Source organism: Dioscorea cayenensis, chromosome 12, assembly GCF_009730915.1.
Source record: "Dioscorea cayenensis subsp. rotundata cultivar TDr96_F1 chromosome 12, TDr96_F1_v2_PseudoChromosome.rev07_lg8_w22 25.fasta, whole genome shotgun sequence".
NCBI lineage: Eukaryota > Viridiplantae > Streptophyta > Magnoliopsida > Dioscoreales > Dioscoreaceae > Dioscorea > Dioscorea cayenensis.
In genome coordinates this window covers 20,356,147-20,383,256 of record NC_052482.1, presented here as the reverse complement: position 1 = coordinate 20,383,256, position 27,110 = coordinate 20,356,147, and the positions used below count along the sequence as shown (strand labels likewise).

General features: G+C 32.6%; 4 protein-coding genes across 4 annotated transcripts; 1 reads left to right on the top strand and 3 right to left on the bottom strand.

The window, feature by feature from the left end:
• Positions 1 to 3,608: 3,608 nt before the first annotated feature.
• LOC120273961 (LOB domain-containing protein 1-like) lies at positions 3,609 to 4,474 on the bottom strand. The gene is made up of 2 exons (XM_039280711.1): positions 4,217 to 4,474; positions 3,609 to 4,133 (listed from the first exon to the last, which is right to left on the bottom strand). Exons 1-2 carry the CDS (start codon positions 4,412 to 4,414, stop codon positions 3,786 to 3,788), a joined length of 546 nt encoding a protein of 181 aa, XP_039136645.1. The 5' UTR covers positions 4,415 to 4,474; the 3' UTR covers positions 3,609 to 3,785.
• Positions 4,475 to 7,971: 3,497 nt separating this feature from the next.
• LOC120273347 (S-adenosylmethionine mitochondrial carrier protein) lies at positions 7,972 to 11,845 on the bottom strand. The gene is made up of 7 exons (XM_039279972.1): positions 11,469 to 11,845; positions 10,772 to 10,865; positions 9,805 to 9,961; positions 9,593 to 9,708; positions 9,424 to 9,502; positions 8,781 to 9,014; positions 7,972 to 8,454 (listed from the first exon to the last, which is right to left on the bottom strand). Exons 1-7 carry the CDS (start codon positions 11,755 to 11,757, stop codon positions 8,134 to 8,136), a joined length of 1,290 nt encoding a protein of 429 aa, XP_039135906.1. The 5' UTR covers positions 11,758 to 11,845; the 3' UTR covers positions 7,972 to 8,133.
• A 4,553-nt stretch (positions 11,846 to 16,398) lies between these two features.
• On the top strand, positions 16,399 to 19,340 carry LOC120273658 (protein IQ-DOMAIN 1). The gene is made up of 6 exons (XM_039280335.1): positions 16,399 to 16,540; positions 17,084 to 17,194; positions 17,297 to 17,626; positions 17,786 to 18,007; positions 18,216 to 18,335; positions 18,468 to 19,340. The coding sequence occupies exons 2-6, from the start codon at positions 17,129 to 17,131 to the stop codon at positions 19,149 to 19,151; spliced, it is 1,422 nt and encodes a 473-aa protein (XP_039136269.1). The 5' UTR covers positions 16,399 to 16,540; positions 17,084 to 17,128; the 3' UTR covers positions 19,152 to 19,340.
• Positions 19,341 to 19,425: 85 nt separating this feature from the next.
• Positions 19,426 to 22,264, bottom strand: LOC120273659 (mitochondrial import inner membrane translocase subunit TIM14-1-like). The gene is made up of 3 exons (XM_039280337.1): positions 22,121 to 22,264; positions 20,258 to 20,436; positions 19,426 to 19,750 (listed from the first exon to the last, which is right to left on the bottom strand). Exons 1-3 carry the CDS (start codon positions 22,121 to 22,123, stop codon positions 19,594 to 19,596), a joined length of 339 nt encoding a protein of 112 aa, XP_039136271.1. The 5' UTR covers positions 22,124 to 22,264; the 3' UTR covers positions 19,426 to 19,593.
• Positions 22,265 to 27,110: the final 4,846 nt, after the last annotated feature.

The following is a 27,110-nucleotide window of genomic DNA, read 5'->3' as shown; positions in this document are numbered from 1 at the left end:
CTCTTTTTTTTTATACAAGATTTCACTTCACTTCACGGAAGAGTTTTTTTTATGTGTGAATAAGGAATTTGAGTATTGCATCCTCGTTTTGACACAAATATAAATGTAGATACATAGAGAGATTCTTTACGTATTTATTTATTATTATTAAAATTTAATAATATATAAAAGAAAAAAAAACGTAAAATCTAACAGAGATTCCTCTCCCATCGCAATTGATTCATTAATGTTTAATATTTCTTTGACTAGTGAGTTCTCATTTTTAGGAGAAAATAAGTGTGAATATGAGCTTAAATATTACATTCTTTTGGACAAACATTTGAATAAGCTCAAAACAGAGAGTGTGAAAATGAAATTAAAATATTACATGCCCTTGGAAAAAACATTCTTGATTATGAACTTAAAGAAGACTCATATAATAAGAAGTTTCACAAATGCAATGACTCAATGAGTCAAGAGTATTCATTATGACAACTGAATGGAAAGGAAACAAACAAACAAAAAAACACTTGCAGACTTGCTCATTGTGTGAATATAGTCCTCTTCTTTCTCAACCAATTAAGTCTTATGAATGCCATGACAGCATGATTCCACTGTCAGAAAATTCCAGAACATAGCTTTTTATTTTTTAAATTATTGTGCATAAGGTTCCAATTATATATGTTTCAAAGTTTTACATTGTATGGAGATTTTTAAAAACTAAACTATAATAATAATAGATAAAACCAATTTCTATCTTATTTAGAGGGGTCTTCAGTTTGTGTAATAAGTGAAGGGAAATGGCAGAAGTGAGGAAGTCAAACTTCATCAAAATCTCATTTTTTCATTAAAAAAAAATGAGAGTTTCATTGTTTTTGTTTTTGATGTTTAAATGATGAAACTAAGATATAATTATAACTAAATTTATTTCATGATTTTATTAAAATTCTATGTATATAAAAAATATTTAGAAAAATTGCATATATATATATATATATATATTACATGTATCTCAATAATTACATATGTAATTCTAGTTTTCCTTTTTTTAAAAAAAAAATCTATCAGATTTATTATTTTCTTTTCATTTTTTTTCTTTTTCTTACTCTCATCTCTTAAAACTCTCCTTAATTCAAATCTTATCTTAGATATATGATATAAAAGAGAAGCCAATGAAAGTTGAGAAAAAGAAGTACTTTCGTTTTTGGCAAATAAGTTCAATTACATTAATACATAGTTTTTATTTCTTAAAAAAATTGGATAAACCATCCAATGATAACATTAAAAAAAGAGAACAAATAACAAACAAAAACCATAACAACCTGATCACCAAGGATGATGCCGACAAAAGAAATATAAGGATAAAACAAATCGAATAACAAAAGGGAGGAATCCCCACAACACAAAAATGATAGGAGAGTACAAAATAGAGACAAAACAACGACAGACAAATGAAACTTCTAAAAAATCAAAACAATAAATGAGACTTCTGAAATAAAATAAATTTTTAACTTCACAAACCATTTTCAATAAGGAAATACCATCAAATAATCCACTTCTAATTTTGAAAGTCTCACTCTTGCAAAATAAATACTCTCGTATTCTATAAATTTTATCTTTGTGTTCGTTTTGTCTTTAACAATGACTTCATATGTGACTTAATATATAATTATAAAGTATAATTATTTCACCTGTTTTGCTCCATACAAATATTTTTTTTTTAATTTTTGAAATAACTTCTAAAATATTAAGATACTAAAGCCAAGCATTTTGATGAACTATTTCACCACTCACTCTTATCTTAGAAAGTGGATAAAACAACCAAATACAAATCGTATTTTAAATTTTAAAAATATGGAAATAACCATTTGAAGAAAAAACACATAAATTTAAAATGATTTTACCTATAAATATTTTTAAAAATAAAAAATAAAACATAATAAATAGCTTGATTTTTTTAATTGAGATATCTATCACATCTTCTTTATAGGAAGAGACCACACCATTCATGAAAAATTTGGTTGTTAGGTTGTTAGACAACCAACTTTGTCCTTCATATATATATACATATATATATAATAAAAAGACTGGATCATGAATTTCCAAAATGTGTTGCCTAAGATATCTTTTAATTGACAACCAAAATTAAAAAAATAAAAAATCTAAATTCTAAAAAGAGACTTAGATAAACAATTGTATGTGTATATAAAAGACATGAATGAGGAACATGTAACTTGTTTGTATGTGAAAAGCTTTGAATATTGTATGGATGTTAATTTGGTCAAAGATAACCATGTTTTCATGTTTGGATAGCACTGAACAAGGGCCTTGTTGTCATCCTTGATTGGGAAATTTGGAATTAAAGATTTGGAGTCTTCATTATTGTTATGCTAATTTAAATAAATCCTTTTGCCGACATTGTTCATACATTGTCCATTTATCAATTAAGAGTTTGTTCCTTTACATATCTTCTTAATTCCCATGCGTGTGCCTTTGCATGCATTCATTCATTAATGTTGATTTGATTGTGATTTTACCATTAGTATAATTAATTATTCCAATGTTTTCTTATTTCTTTAATTTTATATAATTTTTTATTTTAATTGATTCATGTTATTATTATTAAAAAAATAGATAAATTCGCTCGTTGTGGATACAAATATTATAAAAAATAGATAAATGAGGATGGTGGCATAAAATGCTCTAACGGTTAAAATCTAATTAAATTAAAAAAATTGTTTAAGTTATTATATAAACACTTTTATTATTTAATATTTTTATTTGAAATAATAACTCAATAATTTACTTTAAAATAAGCACTTCATTACTTCTACGTGTTTTTTTTTAAAAAAAAAATCAATAAAAAAAATATTTTTAAAAAATAGGCATAAAAGTGTTTAATTTAAAGTGGTGTGGCGTGTTTGAATTTATTTGGAGATTAAAGGACATAGATATTAATGAATCACCATCATGTCTTTAGGTGTTTTGTGATTGATAAATATATTCAAAAAAAGAAAAACATGCTTAATTATAAGAGCCTCATATTTACTAGATGACAATAAGAATTGCCATCAACTTTGCCTTTTGCTTTGTGCAAATCACATGTACATGCTTCTGTCTAATCTATTGAGATGTGATGCATCTTAAAAACCAAGAATCTATATATTTTTACTCAATTTTGCCTCCTTTTTTAATGAAATAAATAAATTCTCAGAATTTATTAAAAACATATAGGTAGCATAAAAATATTGATTAAATATATGATGACCGCTAACCATAAACAGTAATTAGATGACCTTACAAAAGAGAGAAAAGGAATAAAATGAGAAACACACAAAAAGAATGCCAATAAAAAAAAAGGACGCTAATCAGAGTTCCTAGAAAATAATAGCCAGTAAAATTCTTCAATTCATAATTGCTCAGTTAGTGAAAACTCCCATTCGCATTTTGAGAATTCCCGCTTAACTTGACATTTTTATTTATATAATTACATAATTAAATTACATATATCATTCAAAAATGATTTGACTTTGGCAATACATCACATGGCAAACTTGAAATTAATCACATAAACTAGTCAAGTACAAGAGCAATTAACTTTCTAACAACAGTAATTAACGAGGGCTTAATTAAAGTTATATTTATTTTATTCATTTCTTATAATTCATAAGACAATGAAATTAATCAGTGATACTTCTTCCATCACTATGCCTTCTCATAAGCAAATGTTTATTTCTCTCTCTCTCTCTCTCTCTGTCTTTCTCTTTAAACAAAGAGTCCTTAAAATGAAGAACTTAATAAGAGTTCTACGTCCAAAGGGGCTCTAATGGGTAGCCATGAATGAAGTCCTCATCTTGACCACCTTGATCAAAGAAGAAGGCTTCAAAGCTATCAAAATTTCCACAAGGTTGAGGACTACACTGTTGTTGAGATTTAGCCATTTCGGAGTAGACTAAGGTGATCAAGTTAGCTTGTTGAGCTTGCATGTTAACTAGTTCAGCTTGAGCCCTTGCTAATTGTGCTTGCAACTCGGTCACCTGTTTTTGTAGTTGGCAAATTGCTCCGGCACAACCATAAACCGGATCTCTTATGCGCGCATTTGCTTCATATACCATACTACTCACCGCGTCGGCTCTTTGATTTTCCGGTAACTCCTAAAATAAATTAAGATACAACTATATAAAATAAAGATCGATATAATATTATGCAAAATATGAGTTTGATATGATTGACATACTTGCAAGAATTTGATGATATTGCTTGCGCCGAAAACACGGTGAGCTGTAGTGAACTTGAGAGGCTCGGTAGGAGGAAAATACGGCGCGAGGACGCATTTTTCGACACATCTTCGACGTAGAATTTTGCATGCAGCACAAGGGCTAAGGATGATTGGAGGAGATGATGGTGGTGATGAGTTATTTTCACAAGACTCCATTAGAGATAAAAGAGAGAAAAGAGGGGATAACAAAGAAAGAGAGAAATTAAGAGTACTTGTTTGTTGATTGGAGGGAACTCCATAAGAGTAGGAGGAATGAATATATAGAGGAAGAAAAACATAGGCAAGGGTGATGAGGTAAGGGGTGGGAAAGCCTTGCCTCATTGAGAGAAAAAAAAATTTTTGAAAAAAATTGGTTTAATTAAATTAACAAAAGTTAATGATTTCATTAATAATTTTTGTTTTTTAAGTTTCTATTTTGTATGTTTTCATCAAGTCAAATGGGGTTTGCTAATAAGTCAAGTTGTAGTATACTTAAGTGGTGAAGTCACATGCTTCATATTTTATTAGTCGTTATATTTTTATTTTTTAGTAATCCAATCTTATGAAATGACTAATCGTGAAGAAAAACTAAATATGTTAATTTTCCTTTTCCACGCTTGATGAAATATCCAACATCAAATAAAAACTGACGAAAATCTAAATAATAAGTAAATAAATAACAAACATAATATAATATATATATATATATATATAAGTGAATAATATAAATAGCAGGTTGTCTATTTTATTAAAAAAATAAAAATAAAAATAATGATAAATTATGACAATAATGAAAGTTCTAATGACTCACTCTTGCATGGAAATGTCAAGAGTTGCATGACATGATCACCTATCAAATCTTGGCCCTTTTCTATCCATCTTCACTAGCTTGAACATCTTTAATCTTTGAAAGGTTGATATGATCTAACTTTTTTTATCTAGAAAATGTGATAAATGATTGGCATCCAAAGACTCATGAAATAAGAATCAAAACAGCATTCAATGGTAGGTATTGAACTAATATTTAATTTGATGACAAAATTCTAAACTAGGCATCATGATTAATTTTAATTACTTTTTGAGAGAAAAAAAAAATGACTGGTTAATTTCCATAAGAAATCAAGCCAAGTTGCGCAATATTTATCTTTATATACATCACTTTCAATATAGAAATAGAACACTGACTTTTAATTTCCTCCTTTGTAGGGCCATAAAGATGTATGTATTCCACTAATAATGATGGTGTATTAACATGAAAAAATAAAGAACTTAGAAAAGAGAAGGTGGCCTCCTTCTAGATCCTTTCATCTTTTTATTAGTACTCACTTAAGTTTCTAATTCAGTTGATATAATATTCAAAACTTAATCAATAAGTTTTTCTTTAACATATATACCCCTATATAATTTCAATGTAACAATCAAATACCAATTGCTTGAATAAACTTTTAATATATATATATATATATATATATAAGTCTCTATTATCTAATCAATGTGTCTAATTTTAGTATTAGAACTAGTGCATTAAAAATGGCTAAAATAAAGTAGACATGTTTATTTGTATCAAAATATAAAAAAATGAGAAGGTGAAAGTGAAATGTAGGACAACTCTTTACCTTAAAAAAAAAATTTAGGACAACATAAAAAATAAAGTGAAGTGAAAATTTATAATGCTAAAAATTATAAAATATCGTTGTTTTTTTTTTCAATTTGTAAAATAACTTCAAAATTTTTAGCAGTACTATCAAATTAGAATGCAGATAAAACTTCTAAATTTCAAAGTTAAAATTTCAAATCCATAATTACAAATCCATTTGACTAAAAAAGAGTAAGTTGGAGGTATTTGTGTCTATTATCAGGTGCAATTTTGACTTTGTTAGTACCTTCTCCGTCTTGAACGCGTCTACTTTTTACAACTATAGATCAAGTCTATGCCTCTTAAAGCACATCTAACATACGTTGTTACAAATCCCTTTGTTGATTATCTTCTAGAAGCCCACTTCTTTTATTTGTGTTATTTTGTTATTTTATTCAAATTCCTAACCATTCATACTAATTTCTTTTATTCTTCTTTTAATTTAAGCTATAATTTATCTTTCTTTTTTTAAAATAAAACTATTAAATTGTCTAGAAATTTTGATTTCAAGATTTTTTATATTGAAAGTGAGTCGACCTCTTCACTTGAGAGGAAAATGAACTATTACTCTTTCAATATAGGGGTGATAGTTTCAAAACTTCTCCAATTACGTAATAATAACTATATTTAATACAGTATTACTCGACACAATATAAATGAAGACTAAGTTGTGAAATCCACTCTAAAAATACAAAATTTCATGAGGGGTCTATACATAAATAAAACTTGACTGGGTTATACACATAAAAATATATGTATATTCCCTAAACTGGATTAAGAAAGTGTATAATATAAACACAAAAACTTAATTGAGAGCGGTTGGCACAATGGGCACGAGAAAGCAACAAGTATCTAAGCCCAACCGGACCTCACTTATGTGGCTCTTTTGGTCTCCCAAAATGCCCTTTTTTTCTTCTTTGAAGGAAAACCCTAACTAGTCTTTGATGATGCTCACCTTCTTCACTGTTTTACTTGGAAAAAAAAATAACCATAATAATGATAAATAGATAGAGAAATTAAATACATAAATAAATAAATAAATATATAAATAACAAAAATATATATTATTATGTATATAATTTAAATACTTAGTGGAATTCCAAAGCCAATTTGATAATATAACTAGAAGAAACTATTGATAACTAGTCTTGATTTTTTTTTTTTTCTTGATACTTTATATGTCAATGTCAATGGGCGTGTAGACCTACCAATCCACCAAACTAAGACATTTCAGTCTTTTAAGTTAAAAGTCTTTGGGAGGTAATGACATCACCATTCATCATTTATCTTTTTCATTTTCTTAATTAATTAATTAATTAATTGGCTGTGATCAATGTTTTAAAAAGTTAGATTAAATTATTATAAAGTAAGTGGAAAATTCAAGAAATTAACTGATTTTTTTAATTTTTTTCACACTTAAACATCACACACATAATTGATATTCAATTATGGCATTGAATTAATTTTTTATTTTTAATAAGATGGATAAAAAACTTATTATGAAAGAGAGTTTATCTAAAAAATTAAAATATGATATCATTAATGATGTCATTTTATTTTAATTATATAAAGTAAATTAGATGAAGTGGGGAAAATTGAATAAAAGCTCTAAATTTAATTTTTTTTAAATATAAATTACTAATATTATAGCTATCATACATACATACATATACATAGAAATAGATGAACCATAATTTCAATGAAAAGCTTAGTCATTCAACGGTAGGTACTAGCATTGTAAGAAAAAATATAAAACACTCCAAAAGAGTGGATGAACAACATCATGGAAGACATTAAAATGTTGACAAGAAAATAAGAAAAACTCCAACAAAAAAAAAAAGTACATTAACATTCAAGTAGAAAAAAAAAATGCTGACATGAAATTAAGAAAAACTCCAAATACTGGATAAGCATTCAGATAAAATAAACTTCTTAGGAAAATAAAGAAAAACTCCAAATGCTAAATAAGCATTCAGATTAGACAAAATAAATTAATCATGAAAACAAAGAAAAAACCAAAAAGTTGTTAAGCATTCAGGTAGACATGTCTATCAACATTCACATTTAACAATGTTTACAAGCAACATCATACCAGTGATATTGATAACCAAACAACTGTCATTTCCATGTGGAAATAGTACATGTTTTGATCAATGATTCAATATCAACAACATTAAAAATTTGAGAATACAATCTACTGATTCTTTTTTTAAATGGATAAATTACATTTAGAACGAAATTACAACAGAATGAGAAGGGATTACAATCTAACAGTTTTTTGCTCAATTGTGTCCATTGCTTTTCTTATTAGTTCAAAGCCGGCGAAATTTATGGCGCCGAGAGGAGCAACCCAGAAGAACCTGGGAACAGCTCCTTTGAAAAGAGCAAGAGGTCCTTCTTGCTGGAAAATAGTGATGGCTATAGATGACATTGATGGCGAAAGGCCTTGAGGAGCGATCATCATCCTCGTCTTCATCACGTCTATTGGGGTTGTACCAACAGCTGTAAGGCCGCCAGACACTGCACCTACTAACATTGCCTCCCAAGGCTCCAACTCCCGTCCGAGTAAATTTCGGGTTACCTTGAGAAGAAATATGACTGTTCAGTATGATAATGATGCAAATTGAAACTAAGAAAATTCACGTCCCAAATATAATCTGTTGTTTGAAACAAAATGTCACGCCAAACAAAATTAAGTGTAAATGACCCAGCCCAATATGGACATCCCAAGTGGTCCTGCCCAAATATGATCCAGCAGCATAAAAGCCATCTAACATGTTGAATAATGATCAGGTATGTGTAGCATAGAATCTCTAACTTGTAAATACTGATAAGGTTTATATTATTCTCGAGAAAGCTAATTAAGACAAAGCACGTTACGATGCTAATGACATGGGGAGGAGCTACCTTCTTAGCCTCCTCGTAAAGTCGTGTGCCTGCAACATAGAAAGGGACCTCTCGCATAAGTGTAGCCTTAGTCCCACGGAAGAAGCCTTTAATGCCATCCTGCCGTAAGGTACCAACAACTGCCTCACCAACATTGTTAAAAATGCCTGCTTGCAATCGTTGCTTCAGTACCTCACATGGAATTCTAGATGCTGTTCCCAGCATTGTGCCACAAAAGGATGACAAAGAATAAACCTGCATAGCGTGGTGGCTTGCAACTTTTGAAATGTGCATCAAGAACTCTTTACATGCTACTAAACAATTAAACATGTGCCTTGCCACAGCTAGTATCACAAGAGACATATTTCAGAAATAGAGAAGAATATGGAAGTCCTCAGGAGTACATTATTGAAGTGGTTATGCATGTAAAAATTAAGCCATAGTATATGGCCATTATGACATTTTGTATTAACTGTTTCTGGACTGGCGGTTCAATGGCATTTCCCATTTTTTGCCTTAGGATAGTATACATGCTGGCCCCATAAATCTATGCTGTTTAACAGCACAGCATCCAAGTAAAGCCATATTAAGATTCCAGGGCATACTAAAACTTATCTAATTCTGGAGAGGCAACGAAAAAGAAAGGTTTAAGTTCATTAACTACCTGAAGCTCAGGAAGTGATGGGGCAACACAACCCAATATAAGCCTGCTGGCTTCAAAAAGGCCTGTGCGCAATCCATGGCTGACATGTGACATTGAAAATAGGCACAAAAACTAGCTGTTATGCACCATGCAGAAAATTGAAAATTTATGGTAAATAACAAAAGCTAACCTATAGAATTGTCCAAAAATTGCAGGGATGGAACCTCTGTATAACCCATGCAGCCCAATTTGTGGAATGTTTGATAGAAGTTCTGGGAATGAGGCAGTAGAGGCTTGCACGCATGTCTGACATAAAAAAGTATCTCTTAGAGACCCAACTAGTGCATAAGGGAGAGTAGGAACCTAGCACTGCAAAAAAAAAAAAAAGGAAAAGGGGGTTGCCTTCAATGTGTCAACAGGATGCATCACAGCTGTAGAAAATGCACATGCAAGGGCTCCTGCCAAAGCAGATTTCATGACACTATTACTGGCTTCTTTGGCAGGCGGAGGGTTGGCAACAGAACTGTCAGCTTCATATTGCACACCCACGCCTCTGGCACTGAATGAAAAACATCGTGCTAGTTACATCAACACAAAAAGGTAATCCTTTCTGCTTAGAAGTAATTTTGGCTGATATTATTTGAAGTGGAAATCTCAATAGTACGTAAACTCAAGCAAGGAAATTATTCCCTTAAAAATGATGTCCCTGCCACCAGAGGAAATAAAGGCAAATAATAGTCTACAGATCAAGTAAAAACTTGATGATGTTAAAAGATATAAAGCAAAAGAGTTGTGTGGATCAAGAATTATCTGGAACATTGTTCATTCCGTTTTGAACTGGAATAAGCTAGGTTAAAAAGCAAATTGGGTGATTTTGTAAACATAAAACACTTCAGTTCAGTTACGTCTTTAGCTCTACATCTTCATCTGCAACTAAATGTGAGGAAACTTGATATGCCTTCATACATGCTTTACAACAGAAGTATATCCAGAAATAAACTTTAGAAGGAACTCTGAACCACTGCATCTAAGCCTAAAGGAACACTGTTACACACTGACACAGGCTATAATCTAAAATGGTATCATATAATTTTTTAGAAATCATGAAAGAAACATTTTGAATTTTTATGATAATAATTCAGCACTTGTGTGTGAATATGTCCTGAAAGGACTAGATTTGAAATGTCTGTTTTTGACATGGACACTGGACATGTTTAAATGTAGAAACATGTTTAAATGTTTGATCAGCAAAGTTCTGCTCCTGTTCTTTCAATGTGTGTGTGTGTGTGTCAGACAAAGCAATGACAAGCTGCTTCCAGACAACTGATTGTAAAACTAAGTAGTTTCTATGAAAGACTACCAAGAATACCTCGAAGATATCATCAAGTTCTTCATTGCAATGTTGAACTCTTCAATTGTAGCATCACCATCTTCAGCATTCACACTCTCAAAAATAAACCTTCCTGAAGTACATAAAAATTAATCCTTGACAAAACCAACATAAAAAATGACAGCTAAAATAAAATTAAATGCAACTTCATGTAGACAAATATCCATCAAATATGCTATTCATAGTACAGAAAACCAAAGAATTGATGATAATGTAAAACCAATTGTACAAAGAACCAAGAGCTCAACATTGTCTTATTAAAGACTCCTATAGATGTGTTCTTCACTAAGAAGGGTTCAGCAAACAAAATTACTTGCAAAAGATCCTTTGTGATGATTTCTATGACTACACATACAATTTTCCATTGAAAAACCAAGAGCATATCAAAGAACAAAATGCCAGCTAAACTAAAACTAAATTCAACATCATGTAGACAAATGTCCACCTAAAATACTATTGACAGTTTGAAAAACCCAAGATTTAATGGCAACGTTGAACTATTGCTACAAATAACTTGTTTTTTCAATCTCTACTTAAAGACTCCTCCAGACTTGTAACAACTGAGGAAAATTGAGTAAACGAAATTACAGCAAAAAGATTCCTTTTTTTTTTCTATCAGTGCAAATCAAGAAAGAAATACTAATCACAAACATGAAACTAAAATCAAACAACAAACCTTCATTCTGTGAGAGAAAACAATCAGCATCAGCTTCCCTCCATCTAATCCCATCCACAAGGCCCTCCAGACGATCGAATCGAACAAGGGAAGCAGTAGAGGCCACGATCTCATCTTGATTCGAGAATGGTTGGAGAAACCTCGCGCCGTTTCTTGGATTAGGCCAATGGGACTCCAGATCCTTGGCGGCGCGGCCGAAATTGGATTGAAGATCAACAATGGCGTGTTTGAAAGCCCGTATCGAGTCTTCGACGAAGGATTTGAAGGGATCGCCAGCAATGGAAGCCATTGACGAAGATCGGGAGCTGTGATCGATCGGAATTCCATCTTTTTTTGGAATTCGGGATTTTTTATTTTGAAATACAATTTCGCGGATTTTAAAATTCAGAGAAGCACATTAAAAGTGTTGGTTTTTTTATCAAAAAAAAAAAACAAACAAAGTGGTGGTTTTATACAATGAAATTACTAAAACGTCCCTGAAAGTTATCTTTCTGATCATTTTAGTTACTCTGATTTTTTAAATTATTTTTTAGTCCCTTACTTTTTTTAATTTATTTACTTTTTAGGCTATATAGTGAGCTCTAGGTGCTAGTGCTATTGTCGAGTGATGAAGTCATAAACCCTGTGACGGTTAGAGGTTTGCTCTTGGATCTCCCCTCTGCTGCTATGAGGGGAGATCCTCTTTTAATTGAGCTCAGCTCCAGAATCACCTCTGTGATTGGGGATATTCTGGATTATAAAACTTGGAAGCTAACTTCTGATAGATCTTTCTCGGTGAAGTTTTTCTATAAATTTCTTATCGACAGGGGGTTGAGATGTAGTATCACCTCGGTGATCTTCAAGCGTTTCGTTCCACGAAAAATAGCTGCTTTCACGTGGTTGGTCTGGGATAGGAAGATTCTCACGCTTGACACCATATTTCGCCCGAAGATGCAACAAACTCCCTACGGCAACCTGCTTTCTGTGTTGCTCTCATATTGAGTCGATTGATCACTTGTTTTTTAGATGCCCTATGGCTAGAGATATCTGGGACCGCCTTGCTCTCCTGTTTTCTTTCCCACGTGCCACCTTGTCCAGCTTGGACTTATAGGGACTGTGGTATCGAGAGCTTAGCCCTCGTCTCAAACTATCCTGCTCTTTGGTTGCGAGAGTGGTTTTGTGGAAAATTTGGCTTGTTAGAAATAACTGTGTTTTCAGGACAGTATTTATTTCCTTGCCTGCTTTATTTATGAAAATTTGTTACATGTATCTCTCTTGGATTCCAGTAGTTCCTGCTAGGGAGATGCACAAACTTGAGAAGTCTATTGTTGCGGTTCGGCGTTGTATCCAGTTTTCGAGCCTCCCACGTGAGGAGCTGGATCCCGACAAGTACGACGAGTTTTCCGGCTAGTTGTCCTCCTGATATGCTGTTGTGTCTTGGAGGAGTCCCTCTCTCCTCCTTGTGTCTCATTTTGCTGCCTTGTCTCATAGTGTTTATTACCCCTGTTGTATGCTTTTGTTTTCACTTCTAGTGGAGTTGTTTGTTTTATTATCTTTGTATGGTTTCCTCTTCTTTTAATGCAATTGTGGTTTGTACACTTTATAAAAAATATATATATATATATATATATATATCATAAACCCCCACATATGAGCAATTTAGTCATTTTTATTATTTGAGATTTAAAAATAAAAGTTTTGAATGATGTTTTAAAGAGATGACAATGTTGAGGAGTTGTTAAGAAAAATGAGAGTTTTTCTAAAATCTTACATTATTTTTCTCTTTTTATTTATTTTAATTTTATTTAAGGTTTGCTAGTCTTTTTTTTCTATCTATGCATAATTACTAAAAAGTTCTTGCATGTTTTCCTTCTCACAATTTAGTTCTTTGCCTTTGAGTTTGCTTTTTTCTAAAAAAAAAAATATTTTGTAACCAATTAATCTCTATAGTGTCATTTAAAAAAAAATCCTCAAAAATACTCCTCCATGTCTCTCTATTTACTGGTGTTAACGGTTAAGCTTAGTCGATTATCTCCTAATAGTAGGTAAATTTGTCATTTTTCTTTTGATTTGAATTTACAAATAAATAATTTAACAATGAGAAATTCAATGTACAGCTAGGAGTGAAACTTTACAATGATACATTGTTACTTTTCTCTAATTATTTTTTTATTTTATGATAATTATTTCTGGTTACATTTACGTTAGCAAATTGATAGAATTAGGAATAAACTATATGCATTAAAGTAAGCTAAGATGAAGGTACAAGAACAACAAACAAACAAACAATAAAAATAAAGAATAACATACCCATTAGAAATTGACAATAGATAAACAAATTACAACAGCAAAACAACAGAAAAGTAACAAGAAAAAAAAATAGAAAAAAACCCTGGGATCCCAGGGAGTGAGGATGAAAATATTCAAGCATAAACTTTATTTTTTTTCCTCATCCTCTGGTTGTTCTGTTTGCTTATAATAAGTGGACTTGTAGAGAAGTTGACAATTTGTCAGGGACTTTTCAGTAAATAACCCTTTTTTTCTTTCTCATAAATGTGGACAAGCCCAACAACCTCTTTTTTTTTTTAATTTGCAATCAGATCGATTTAGGATTATTTGTTTAATATTTATTTTTCATAATTAAAAAAAAAAGAGATTGATATTGAGATTGAGATTGAGTTGGCTAATGAACTACCCCAATAATTCATTCATAAGCTACAGCCTTACCACCAAACATGCATAAATGCATAGTTCCATAATCTTGTGTCATAACAACTTGTTCTTTTATGCTTTTTTATTATTTGCTTGGTATTACAAGTCCATCATGTTCCAATTCCAATTATTATTATTATTATTATTATTATGCTTGTCCATCATGTGGTCTTGAAAATGAGATTGAACTTTAAAAAATAAATAAATAAATAATCAAGGATCATGATTTTTTTTTCTTTCTAAGCCAATAAAAGAAAATATTAATATTTACTCTAAACACATGTAATGAAAAAAAAAACAGATATAGTGGAATGTTATGAGAATGATAAATAACAGACCCAAAGTTAAATCTTTGAGTTGATAAACTATTGTAGTACTGTACACATATTATAGGGCAATATATAAATACTGTAACACTGTTTATTGACGGTTTTGTTCCTAAAATATCATCTTGGTGTTCATATAGAAGGGTTTTAATCACGGTATGTAATGTCTAGTTGAGTTAATAAATCCCTAAAATGTTGTTAAACCATTATAACTGATGCAATTATATGTCCAATGACATCCTTTTGTGGAATTGCCCTTGTCACTGACTGTGTAAAAAAAAACTTTATTTTACCATCACACTATAATTATATGTCCCATTGTGGTTTATTCACCTTTTAAAAAAAAAAATTATATATCCCATGACACCCTTTTGTGGAACTGCGCTCGTCACTTTGTTAAGAAAAAAAAAAAACATTATTTTACCATGTTTTTTCAAATTTGATACAGTGAATTTTTAATTAAAAAATATACCCTGCCATGTATATAATTTTTATAAAATATATAATGATTTTAAATTATTGCATATTATATATATCGTATATATTACTAAATTTCCAAAAAAATTTACAAGTCCTTGTTGGGATATCTCAATCAAGGAAACCTCTTTCAGTTTGAAACAGAGTTAGTTCACGAGCTTCTTTCAAAGCCAGTGAAGTTTGAAGATATTTTAAATTTTTATTCCTCAAAGTTTCAAATAAATTTTTTTTTTTTTTAAATTGTTGCATTTAATCAGGAAAAAAATAAATTAAAATATAGTGGTCCAATTTATCCAACCGACACATAATAAATAATAAGAGAAAAAATAAATAAATAGTGTTTTATGAGGAGCGTCTGACGTGGCCACCGACACGAGGGATCCAGCGATGGAGCGGTGAACGTCAGTACGATCACCGGATGCGCACCCTATGCTTAGTTACCGTTACATGCTGACACGTTCATTGATGGTCTACGGTTATCCTATCCACGTTTTCTTTTGCACAAAAACCCCTATAAACATTTTTAATTATTTACACATTCTTGATAAAATTAAACCAAATAACAGTGAGAGGTGAAGGTCAATGAAAAATAAAAAATATATTTTGTTTGCACCGAGGGAATTAATATCACATGGGCCACAAAATATATTTATTATTCAGTTTTATAGTTTATTTTTTCCCTATTTTTTTATTTATCTATTTTACCTAATTCATTTGAATTAAAAAATTAATTAATAATTTAAATTCTATAAAAAAATATTAACTTTTCAAATTTATTTTTTTATTTAAAATATATTTTAAATAATATGTAATTAAATATAATTTATTATTAAAAATTATAGAGACACATTAAATATGAATAATATGTAATAAACAAGTAAAAAGAAAACAAAAAAAATCTCACAAGTAAAAAATATTAGCATTTTTACAACATACAAAAATTTATTTTTATAATTATAAGTATTTTTTTTTTACAGAATAAGGATAAAGCACACGTTAAACACATACACAAAAATTAAATTACCATCTCAATATATTTATATTTTTAAATAATTTAAACTAGAAAATTAAATCTGTTTATCCAGTAAAATATAAACACTCTAAACAAACAATCCAGCGCCAAATTTCATTATATTATTGGTAAATAATTGTCACTGTTTATTGACGAACAAAGAAAAAGGGAATAATCCAAGGCATCTTATTATTAAAAAAGAAAAGAATAATAGAAGGCTTTGTTTTTTTATTTTTTGGGTTTATATTATTTTATAGTGAAGAAGAAGAAGATAGGTGAGGGAAAGAACCAATGGTTTTTTGCAGTGAAGGTTGGTGTGGGTCCCACCTTTCACTCTTTACTATTAACAAAGGTAGGTCCCACTACCTCTCTAATACTACTATCACCAAAGATGGGTCCCACTTAACAAGGAGTTTCACCAGCTGGATCTTTTTGCCTCTCCTCCTTCTTCAACTTCCCCCTCTTCTCAAGTCTCCAAGATCTGGTTTTGAGAGGAGAGAGAGAGAGAGAGAGAGGAGTGAGGATTCAGGAGATCTAGGAATTGAGCAGCAGCTCTGAATTGAGAGGTATGAGGTTCTTGGTTTTGTGGGCATTTGCTGGGGTTTTTGTTTGTTGTTACTCCTTGTTTTATGTGTGTGGTTTTGTGTTTTTGTGTGTGTGTTTTGGAATTCATGATTTTTTTTTTTTTGGGTTTAGATGGAGCCAAATGAGCTGGTGGTGTTTTATTTATGACGTGAAAAATGAGATTTTTGTGTAAAGGTTCCATTTTTTTTTTGGAGCAGATTGTGAAATGATTTGTTAAAAAATGGTGTTTTGATTGCCTTGTTTTCCAGCCATTTTGAGATGTGTTTTTTTCTTAGATTTTTTTTTTTTTAATTGAGGAAATCATGAATTGCATTGTGAAAAAGATGGTATTTATATTGCTATATTTTTTTAATTACCTTTTCTTTTAGAGATTTAATAGGAAATATTAAACTGTTATCACTTCTCTTTGAATCTTCAGTTGTTCCTTGTTGATGTCAGGCAACAAACTTGTTGGAAGAATTCAAGATCTGTTCTTCTTTTTCTTCTCTTTGTTTCTTAATTTTTTTTTTAAAATTGTTCCACAGATACAATCAAAGGAATGATATAACAAGATCCAAGAGAAAAAGAGAATGGGGAGAAATGGGAAATGGTTGGGAGCTGTGAAAAGAGTCTTCAGCCCTGAATCCAAGGATAAGGAAAGCAGAGTTCTCATTCACCTTCTCCCTCTCTTATTGTTTCTGTGACTCATAACATCAACAGAATTATGATCAAAATGTCATCTTTGTTCTTCTCAACAGGTCAACAAATCCAAGAAGAAATGGGGATTTGGGAAGTCTAAGCAATCAGAACCATGTCTTTCAGAGTCACTGGACAATGTTGCTGCCCCAAGTGCAGCTCCGGCACCGCCGCCTATTCCTCATCCTGAGGAGGTTAAGTTGGCTGAGAATGAGCTAACCATGCAGACTCAGTCAGTGGCACTGCCCACTGCCAAAACCGCAGAACCGACTTCTCCTGCTGCTCCAACTCCTGCTGATTTTGAGCGTGTGATTACTCCGTCGAAGTTCTCTGTAAAATTATCCGAAGAGGCTGCTGCTATCAAAATCCAGACTGCTTTCCGAGGATATCTGGTATAATACTCAATACCTGTTCTCTCTTGTGCCATTTGATACAGAGCCATATTTGTTCTTTTATGTTGAAATTGTATGAAAAAAATTGGAACTTTGTAGTTGTATGATTTAATGTGTTGATACTCATGGTTGATTTTGCTAATCATGATCTTTATTTAGGCGAGGAGAGCGCTACGGGCTTTGAGAGGATTGGTTAGATTGAAATCACTAATTCAAGGTGATGCTGTGAAGCGGCAAGCTACAACCACACTGCGATGCATGCAAACACTGGCAAGAGTTCAATCACAGATCCGTTCAAGAAGGATTAGAATGTCTGAGGAGAATCAAGCCCTTCAACGACAACTATTGCTTAAAAACGGAAGAGACCTCGAGAAATGGAGGGTATTGATACTGCACCATACTTCGCTTTTTATATCTACATCTCCTCCTGTGAAATCTAGTGAAGCTAGATACTCATTGATGATATTTGACTTCGTTATATCAATTCTGATGAATTGCATCCTTGTGTATGGTTTTACTGCATATGGAGAAAACAAGCTTTGGAGAGCATCTTGAATGAGTCATTAACCGATCTTTTCTTCTCTGTCAGGGTGGAGATGACTGGAATGACAGTCCGCAAACGAAAGAGCAAACTGATGCAAGTCTGTTGAGTAAACAAGAAGCTGCTGTTCGAAGAGAAAGAGCGATGGCTTATGCATTCTCTCATCAGGTACTGCACATTTTCGACATTTGAATCCTAGAAATTGATTTCTTTTACTATCTCGCCTTCTAATTTTTGTTGACATTGTGCATTAAACATTCTTATCGGTTATGTTCATCGCATGATTTGGTTGTCCTCCAGTGGAAGAGCTCTTCAAGGTCAGGGAATCCACTGTTTACAGATCCAAGCAATCCACAATGGGGTTGGAGCTGGTTGGAACGCTGGATGGCGGCGAGGCCATGGGAGAGCCGGAGTGTGGCTGATAAAGAAACAAGCAACGATCAGGCCTCTGTGAAAAGCGCTGCCCGGAGTGTTGCTGGGGATATAACCAAGGCTTATGCTCGTCGTGACTCCAACTCAGAACGTGTCTCTGGTCTATCCCTGAAGGTGAACCGCCATTCCCCTGCAACCCCTCCCTTTAAGCCGACACCTCTCACCGGGAAGATCAAATCGGCAAGCCCAAAAAGTGGCTGGGCGATGTTAGATGATGACTCAAGGAGCATGATCAGCCTGCAATCAGAACGGCATAGACGACATAGCGTTGGAGGATCATCAATAAGGGATGATGAGAGCCTGGCAAGTTCTCCGGCTGTCCCTAGCTACATGGCTCAAACAGAGTCAGCCAGGGCCAAGTCCCGGTTCCAAAGTTCGGCAGCAAGCGATGCACCTGAGACACCAGAGAAGGGGCTTGTGGTGAAGAAGAGGTTGTCTTTTCCTGCCGGAGATAAGAATGGCGTGACTTCACCGGCGAGTCTGGGAAGGCGACATTCCGGCCCTCCCAAAGTTGACACTGCCTCCATGAAGGACATAGCCATCAATTCTTAGGACCATGAAATCATTGGAGGGAATTTAGCTGTTCAAATAACAGATTGAAATTACGGTCTATTTATTTATTGTACTTTTGATTCATTTGTCTCTTGAGTGTAATGTTCTTTCATGATACCTTCTTTGCAGAGATTGTGCTTGTCTCGCATTGACTTGTTTAAATGCATGCAATATTGTTCTATTTCATTTTATTTCACTGTTGCTTTTCTCTTTAATTTATCCAAATAATACCCTGATGATCAATAGATATGATAATTCACACCATCCAAATCTGGAAAGTTAAGTGCAAGCATCAAATTCATGTATATTGTTGCATGATACGTTCCCGATTATCATATAATCAGTACACAATGAATCAAACTGATCTTCTGATTTGCAAATCAAAATTTCACCATCCATCTCTGCCATTTTGAGGACATCCAGAAACTCGGCAGCAAAAAGATCAGAAGGCCGATCCACCACCTTTGGTTTTCCCGAGCAACACGTCTTTTGCCTCATTGATCTTTGAAGCGAGGTAATGGCTTCCTCCTGCATCTGGATGGTTCGCCACCATCACTTTTCTGTGTGCTTCTCTAACTTTGTCGGGTGTTGTGTTCTCCCTGTTCAATGCAATTTATGAATTTGTTAATGAAGAAATGATCAGCATGTGTGATTGATTAAGCAACTTCATCTTGTTTCAAAACAACCATTGGCTAAACCATCAAGAATCATAACCAAACAGGCTAGAACTTATATAGAAGTTTAAGTGGTTAAGATACTAGAACAATAGTGCCCTGCAAACTCATGGCAAGACAGAAGAATGCAAGTAAATGAAGACAGAATCAAACCAAAAATACAAAAATGGAACATAAAGGATAAAATGCTCAGAAAGAAATATATTCATTTATAGTTTGTCAGATAATATTGTTTAGGCAGCAGCTTGGATACGACTATCTCAGGTAAAACAGGTATCTGTTTGGCTACACATAAATGAGAATGACAAAAGAAATATCATCTTAATATGCTTTATAACTAATTCACATATATCTGATGTCTCTGATTAGCAGTATTTGTAGCATTTTACGCTGTCAAACTTCTTTTCTCATGATTTTCGGAGATGCACTCACCTAATTCCAAGAATAAGAGCAGCCTCTCTTCTGGTCATAGTAGGTTGGAAGCCACCTTCATAAAATTTACGCAACCGAGGAACAGCAGGCTGAGCCTTGTATGCATGCCAAGCTTGAATACTGTATCTGCCAGCAAGTGCAGCAGCGGCAACTGCCAACCCTGCTAAAAATGGTGTCGCCTATCCAAATATCCAAAAAAACAAAAACGAAATGAAAACAAGACTCAAAAGTTCATCAAATTTCACTAAGGGATCTGCAGCAAAATATTTATGTATATATATATATATATATTAAACAGAGAAACTAAAGCAGCAAGACTCTAAAGATCAGAAGAGATCAATAATGGTCATGGCCTTATCAACGCAATTGAAAAATGCTAGCACAAGATGAAATAAATTTGACATCCCAACTAATGGAATCAGTTTTGTGATGGATTGATACCACACTTTTAGTTTCAAGCAAAGAATTCTCGTTAATAGTTGTACGATTCATTCATTCAAGAAATATATAAAAACAAAATTTCTATTTCAGAAAAAATAACTCAAGCAGCACTCAAACAATTATGACCAACAACCTTCCGCTCCATAACATTCTACTAATCAGCAAACTCGGTTGGGTTAGAGACAACAGAATAAACATTTAATAAAACAGATGGTTCACTCGAAAGGCTGCTACTTTCGGGAAATAGAAAAAGATGCATAATCAATGTCACCAAAATCTCAGGATGCATCATGCTACTATGCGTGTTCTATCAGGAGTCCAATCTATAGTTGCCACATATGAAGACAATGAAAACGACAAAAAAAGAATGTCAAACTCGAGAAGTGAGGCACATACAGAAAGAACGTCAGAAATGATGTCCAATTGTCATATTAACACTGTTTGTAACACAAGAAACTAAACATAAAGTAAAGATGGTTCACTTGAAGGGCTGCTACTTTTAGGAAAAAGAAAAGGATGCATAATCAATGTCACCATAAACTCGGGATACATCATGCTCTTATGTATACTCTATCAGGGCTCCAAACTATAGTTGCCGGACATGAAGATAAGGAAAACAACAAAACAAACATCAAACTTGACAAGTGAGACATGTACAGAAGGAACGCCACAAATGATGTTCAATCCTCATATAAATACAGTTAGTAACATGAAGAAACTAAACATTAAGTAAAGAGCGAGTCGTTGACGCAGACACCATTTCTGAAGTTCAAACGCACACAACCTTTTTATAAGACTTGGCTAGTTTTCTACTTAGATCTCTACATCAAGTGATGGATGGTAAAATGTATGAAATATATACCAAAAATCACTTCGAAAAGACAATGTGCCGCATGAGAAACATGTTAACACAAGCAGTGGTACTAAGACTTGCATAATAACATCCACATTCTTCTCGAGTCAATCCATATTTGAGTGGTTAATTTATAGCAAAATCTAACCAACTGTTTGATTAAATTTTTCCCAAATGTATCATCCCAAGCATGCACTAACTTGAATTTGTAATGTAGAGGAGCAAATATTGCAGCCATTGTTACAGAATACTGAATCATAGACTAAACCATTCAATTTTTCCACAGATCATGATTCATAGATCATGAAAAGAAGTGCTTTTTACTGGATTAAATGAAAAATAACAAAGTTTTTTCACAAAATTTTATAAATGACACGCAAAATCCACCATTTTTTTCTCATGATTCAAATCCAAACACTAAAAACTAGCATAACAACACCAAACTCCCACTAAAACATCAAATAAACAAAACTAAAACACCAAATAATTAAAAAAAAAAATGCTCAATTACCAGATTAAAACTCAGAAAACAAAACACGGAGCAAATCAATAGCTTTAGAGGCGCTCACCATTTCCGTGAACAAACACTGGGATTAATCTCAAAGAGCATTCACGGATCACTCAAATCACACTTGATAAGTGAACGAAGAGGTTCAATTTGGGATTTTTGGTGGCGGCGGCGGCTACCGGCTCCTCCCACTGATGCATCGAAGTTCCTGCTGTTTCTATTTGCTTTCTTTTTATATATATATATATATATTTATTTATTTATTTATTTATTTATTAGTCCCTGAAATTTTCTAAATGTACTGTTCAGTCCCTCTGCTAAATGCCTATACTACGTTTCAGTTCCAATTTTTAAAATTTTTTTCTATATTATCCTTGTTGTTACTCTGATCCGTGAAAATTCTAAAAAACCCAGAATTACCATGCCTTGTTTGTTTGGAGGTTTTGCATCGTTTTGTAAAGTATGGTTTTAGGTAAAACCTTGCTTAGATCCAAAGTTTTTTATACGGTATGGTTTATGGGGGTAAAATGGAGGTTTGAGAACCTCTATTTTACCCCCACTTCTCAACCCTCCAAATTGGGGGGGTTGGGAGGGTTTTACATTTTCACTTGACTAAAATGCCCTTTTTACACTTTTAACAATTACATACATGCCTTATATTTTAACTTTGGTGTAAATTGTTTGAAATTTTTTTAATTCTTTGTTTTATATATGTGAACTTTGATGTTCATTAGACTATGTTCATTATGTAAATTATTCGAATTTCTTTTTAATGTGAAATTTGGTTTGTATCAAGAATTTGTATTTGAAAAGTTTTACCATTTATGATTATAACTTAATTGTAATAAATAAAAATATTTTATTGAAAAGTTATGTTTGATATGTATATATTTTAACATTCAAAGGGTTTTTTGGTAATTTTAATATATAACTTTACCTTACCTTACCTTTAAACCAAGCACAACATGGTTCAAAAACCTTCATTTACTCTACCTTTGTCCCAAGCAAAATATGATTTACAACCTCATTTACCATACCTTACCATATCTTACCATATTTTATAAAACCTTCCCAAATCTCCAAACAAGCAAAGCATTACATGCTTTTTGAGAGGGGAGGGAAAAAAAAAGAATGGCACCAGTCTTATCAAAGTATAGTTGTGTGTTTTTATTGTCTTGCAAAAGAAGCTTCTTGTTTTCGTTGTTTTTCTTATCATTCCTTTTGTAATGAATAGAGTCAGTCTTTTCTCAACCTGAACATACCTAAGTGGGGAGAAAAGTCGATCATGACTGAGGTGAGACACCATGGTATTAAATACTAGTATATAGAAGAGTAGCAGGGAGTGAAAGCTTGCAGTGAAAAAAGGTGCAAGTAACAAATGTTTTTTGGTAGCGTTTATTTTCTCTATCTTATCATCGATTTATTAATGACCATTTTAATGACTATCTCACCTATGTTAGTTTTATTGATGCAAGGCATAGATAAATGCATTTTACAATATTGCGCGCCATCAGAGAGAGGGTTGTGGCTTACACTTCACTGTCTTAATTGTATGGGGGTCGATACTAGATGAAATATGCAAACGGTGGAAACTTGAAGTTACCCGGGTGAGGGTCAAGTATTTAATGCCAGATGCACACAAGACGATGTCTTGCATTAGCTCAAAAAGCGTCTTCCAGCGGATGTGCCATATTCACCATATGTTTGACAAGCATGTGGTAGATATGATAGTTGCGATTGACAATGGAATGACATAGATCTCTTCTGTGTCATCAGTATTATTGTAATTATCGTATCTATTTACTGGTTATCTTCTTTACAATGCAGACCCTCTATAATGTGTTCTCAATTTCTCTATTGCATTTAAATTCATTTTGTTGTAATTATTTTATCGTTAGAAATCATTTTATCATGTGTAAATTTTGACGTTTAAGTCTTTATAATTCCCTAAACATTTATTTATGGTGGCTTATGTTAACGTATGCTACCTTGCATTCCCTAAATATTTGTATTGATGCAATTGGGGATTCTTTGTCACAAAGCACTTCATTTAATCAATACCCCGTGCCGTTATCAAGTTTGTCTTGGGGACCTATGCCAATATCGAACTCTTCAAGCAATTTTGAACTTGACGTGATCACGGTTGGTCAATGTTATGTAAGTGCAACACAATTCAAGGAGGCCTTGTGTGACTATGCTATCAACCGGAATTTCAACTTTCATTTTGTAAAAAAATTAAGATAGAGTTACTATGACATGTGTTGCCGCTAGTTGTTAATGGTGTGTTCATGCCTCAAGAGATGGCAATCTGTCAACATTTATAATCAAAACAACTCAAGGGGTGCACACATTGTGGTGGAGGTATCAGCACAATATCACATCCAAAAGTATCAAAGAAATGGGTTAGTAGGAAAGTAATTCAAAAACTCTGGGATTGTCCTCTATAACAGGTCATGGATATACAACAGGATATATTGCATGAACAAGGGGTTTATTTGCCATACAAACATGCTTGAGTGGGTAAAGAGTTAGCACGAGGAATTCTCCATTTAAGTGATATAACAAGCTATGATCTGCTTGTTATGGTATGCGGGAAAGTTAGCTGAAACTAATTCGGGAAGCATTGTCATCATTGATAAGGATGGTGAGCAATTTAGATATGGTTTTTAATGGTTTTCGAAAGGGATGTAGGCCCATGCTATTCTTGACGGAACACATCTACTTGGGAGATACAGTGTCATACTCTTAGGTGCAGCATGTAAGGATGCAAATGAAAGATTATTCCAATTTATTTAATATATATACATACATACACATATACTATATGTTAACTTTTTTGTTTTCATTGTTATTTTTATTTTGTTCATTTAGCTAAATGAGGGTGCTTGGCTTCATATACATATAATGTATATATATGGTATATAATATATAGTGTGTAAGTACACCATACAAACTATATTTTAATAAGTGTATACCAATTTTTTTTTTTACATGTATATCCATGCCGAATCTTATTAAATCTTCATATTTGCATCTATACATACCATCAATTTTTTAAGATTGATTTGTCAAAGTAAATTAGTTTATTAAAGATAAATAAATATTAAAAACATAAATAGTTATTAATATACATTATATTTACATTAATATTACCCTAAATTGAGTGTATTGTATATACTCTTACTATTAATTATTTGGTTAAGAACTATATATAGTATGCTATATTATTATATACCATATTATTATGATATATGTATATATATATATATTACACTATATTGTCTAGTCTACTATAATACCTATAGTATGTCTATTTGTCCTATAAAATAATGTGTATAATGAGTATATAACATATTACTATAAGTGGGCATGTCTTCTACGAACGTTTGTAAATAAGAATTTTACAAAAATCAGTATATCAGCTGTTGGATTCAAATCCAACAGATGTACATGAATTCAATGGATGTACATCATCCATTATTGTTTAGCTGTGCACGAATTCAAAAGTTATATATCATCCAATGTTGTGAACAGTGATGCCAATAGTAATTGCTAACAATGCTATCAATAGTATCGTGTGTGATGCACAGTTCTCGCATCACAATCATTTGATCACCACTCTTCAATGATCCTTCAATAACAGGGTTCCAACCCAAATTGCACTGGTCTCCCTGCCCTCCCTCTTCTTTAAATAAATCTTTTAAAACCAATCAACCCATCTTTTTCTAACCGTATACAACCCTCAGCCATTATTCTTTGTTGTTGTTGCGTGTCTTCTCTCTTCACCCTTATCTCTGTCTTTTTCTCTACCTTTTCTCTCTTACTTTTCATTTTTTGCGGATGCTCTACAAACGTCCATAGTGAACTTATTGCCTTACTATAGTTAGTAGGCCCAGCCATAGGCCTATGCCTAGAGCGCCATAATCTTTTAGGGGCCTATAAATTTTTATTTTTTTAAATTATATTTAAAATATTCATTTACTATTATGCTATTCACATAGTTATAATATTAAAAATTTTAACTGCTTTTTAAACTATAAAATTTAATCATATAGATATCCAATAAATTTGGCATTAGAATAGGACCTCATGCTCTTCTAAACTATAAAAAGTTAATTTATAATAATATCAATATGTAATAAATTTGATCTTACACTAGTCCCTCGCAATTCATTTTTTTTAAAAAAATTATATAAAATTTCCAGTTACTATTATTTTTATTTATTGTAATTATTTTTATTTTTATTTTTATTATGAGATTTATTTCTAAACAAATTTATTATGATTTTATCTGAGGCCCATTTTCATTAAGACCGGTTCTGATAGTTAGAACTATAGTTATTTTATCTCTAACATATATACGAGAGAAGATTTAGAAGTCTTTCTTTTTCAAGATGCCTCCCATTTGTTGTTATCCACCATGAGAGCTATCAGAGGGTCAAGGAGGACCCAAACATAAGAATGAATTAAAAAATAAAAATTAAAGAGCGTTAGGGTTAGGGTGAAATCAACCTCATTTCATCTTATAGTGGCCCACAGTGTAGTGAATCATCGTGGATTGATAAATCTATAATTTTTTCAAAGTAAAGGTGGCCAATTTAAAATCAACACCAAATCTCCCATAACCTATCCCCAATCTTTATAAATGCTTCTCGTAGGCCAAATCCCAAAGGCACTCTCTTGCTCCTCCTTCTCCTCCTCTTGGCCTCCCTTTCCATCTCCTCTTCCCCCACCCTCACCCATTTTCTCTCCCACTTCGGTTTTCCTCTCCTCCCAAAATCTGCACCATCCCAAGCATCCACTAGCGTTGCTGTCGACACCATGCCATCTCCATCAGCCTCCATTCCCAACACCTCTCCTGCATCATCTCCCTTTCCCTCACCCTCCTCTCCGACCTCGAAACCTTGGACCTCCAAGGCAACCGCCTGTCTGGCTCAGTTCTTTCCGACCTTTCGTCTCTCACAGCCCTTGGCATCCTCAATCTTTCCTCCAACCTCTTTACCTGTGACATCCATTTCCTCTCCACACTCCCCAATCTCGAACAAGCCTTC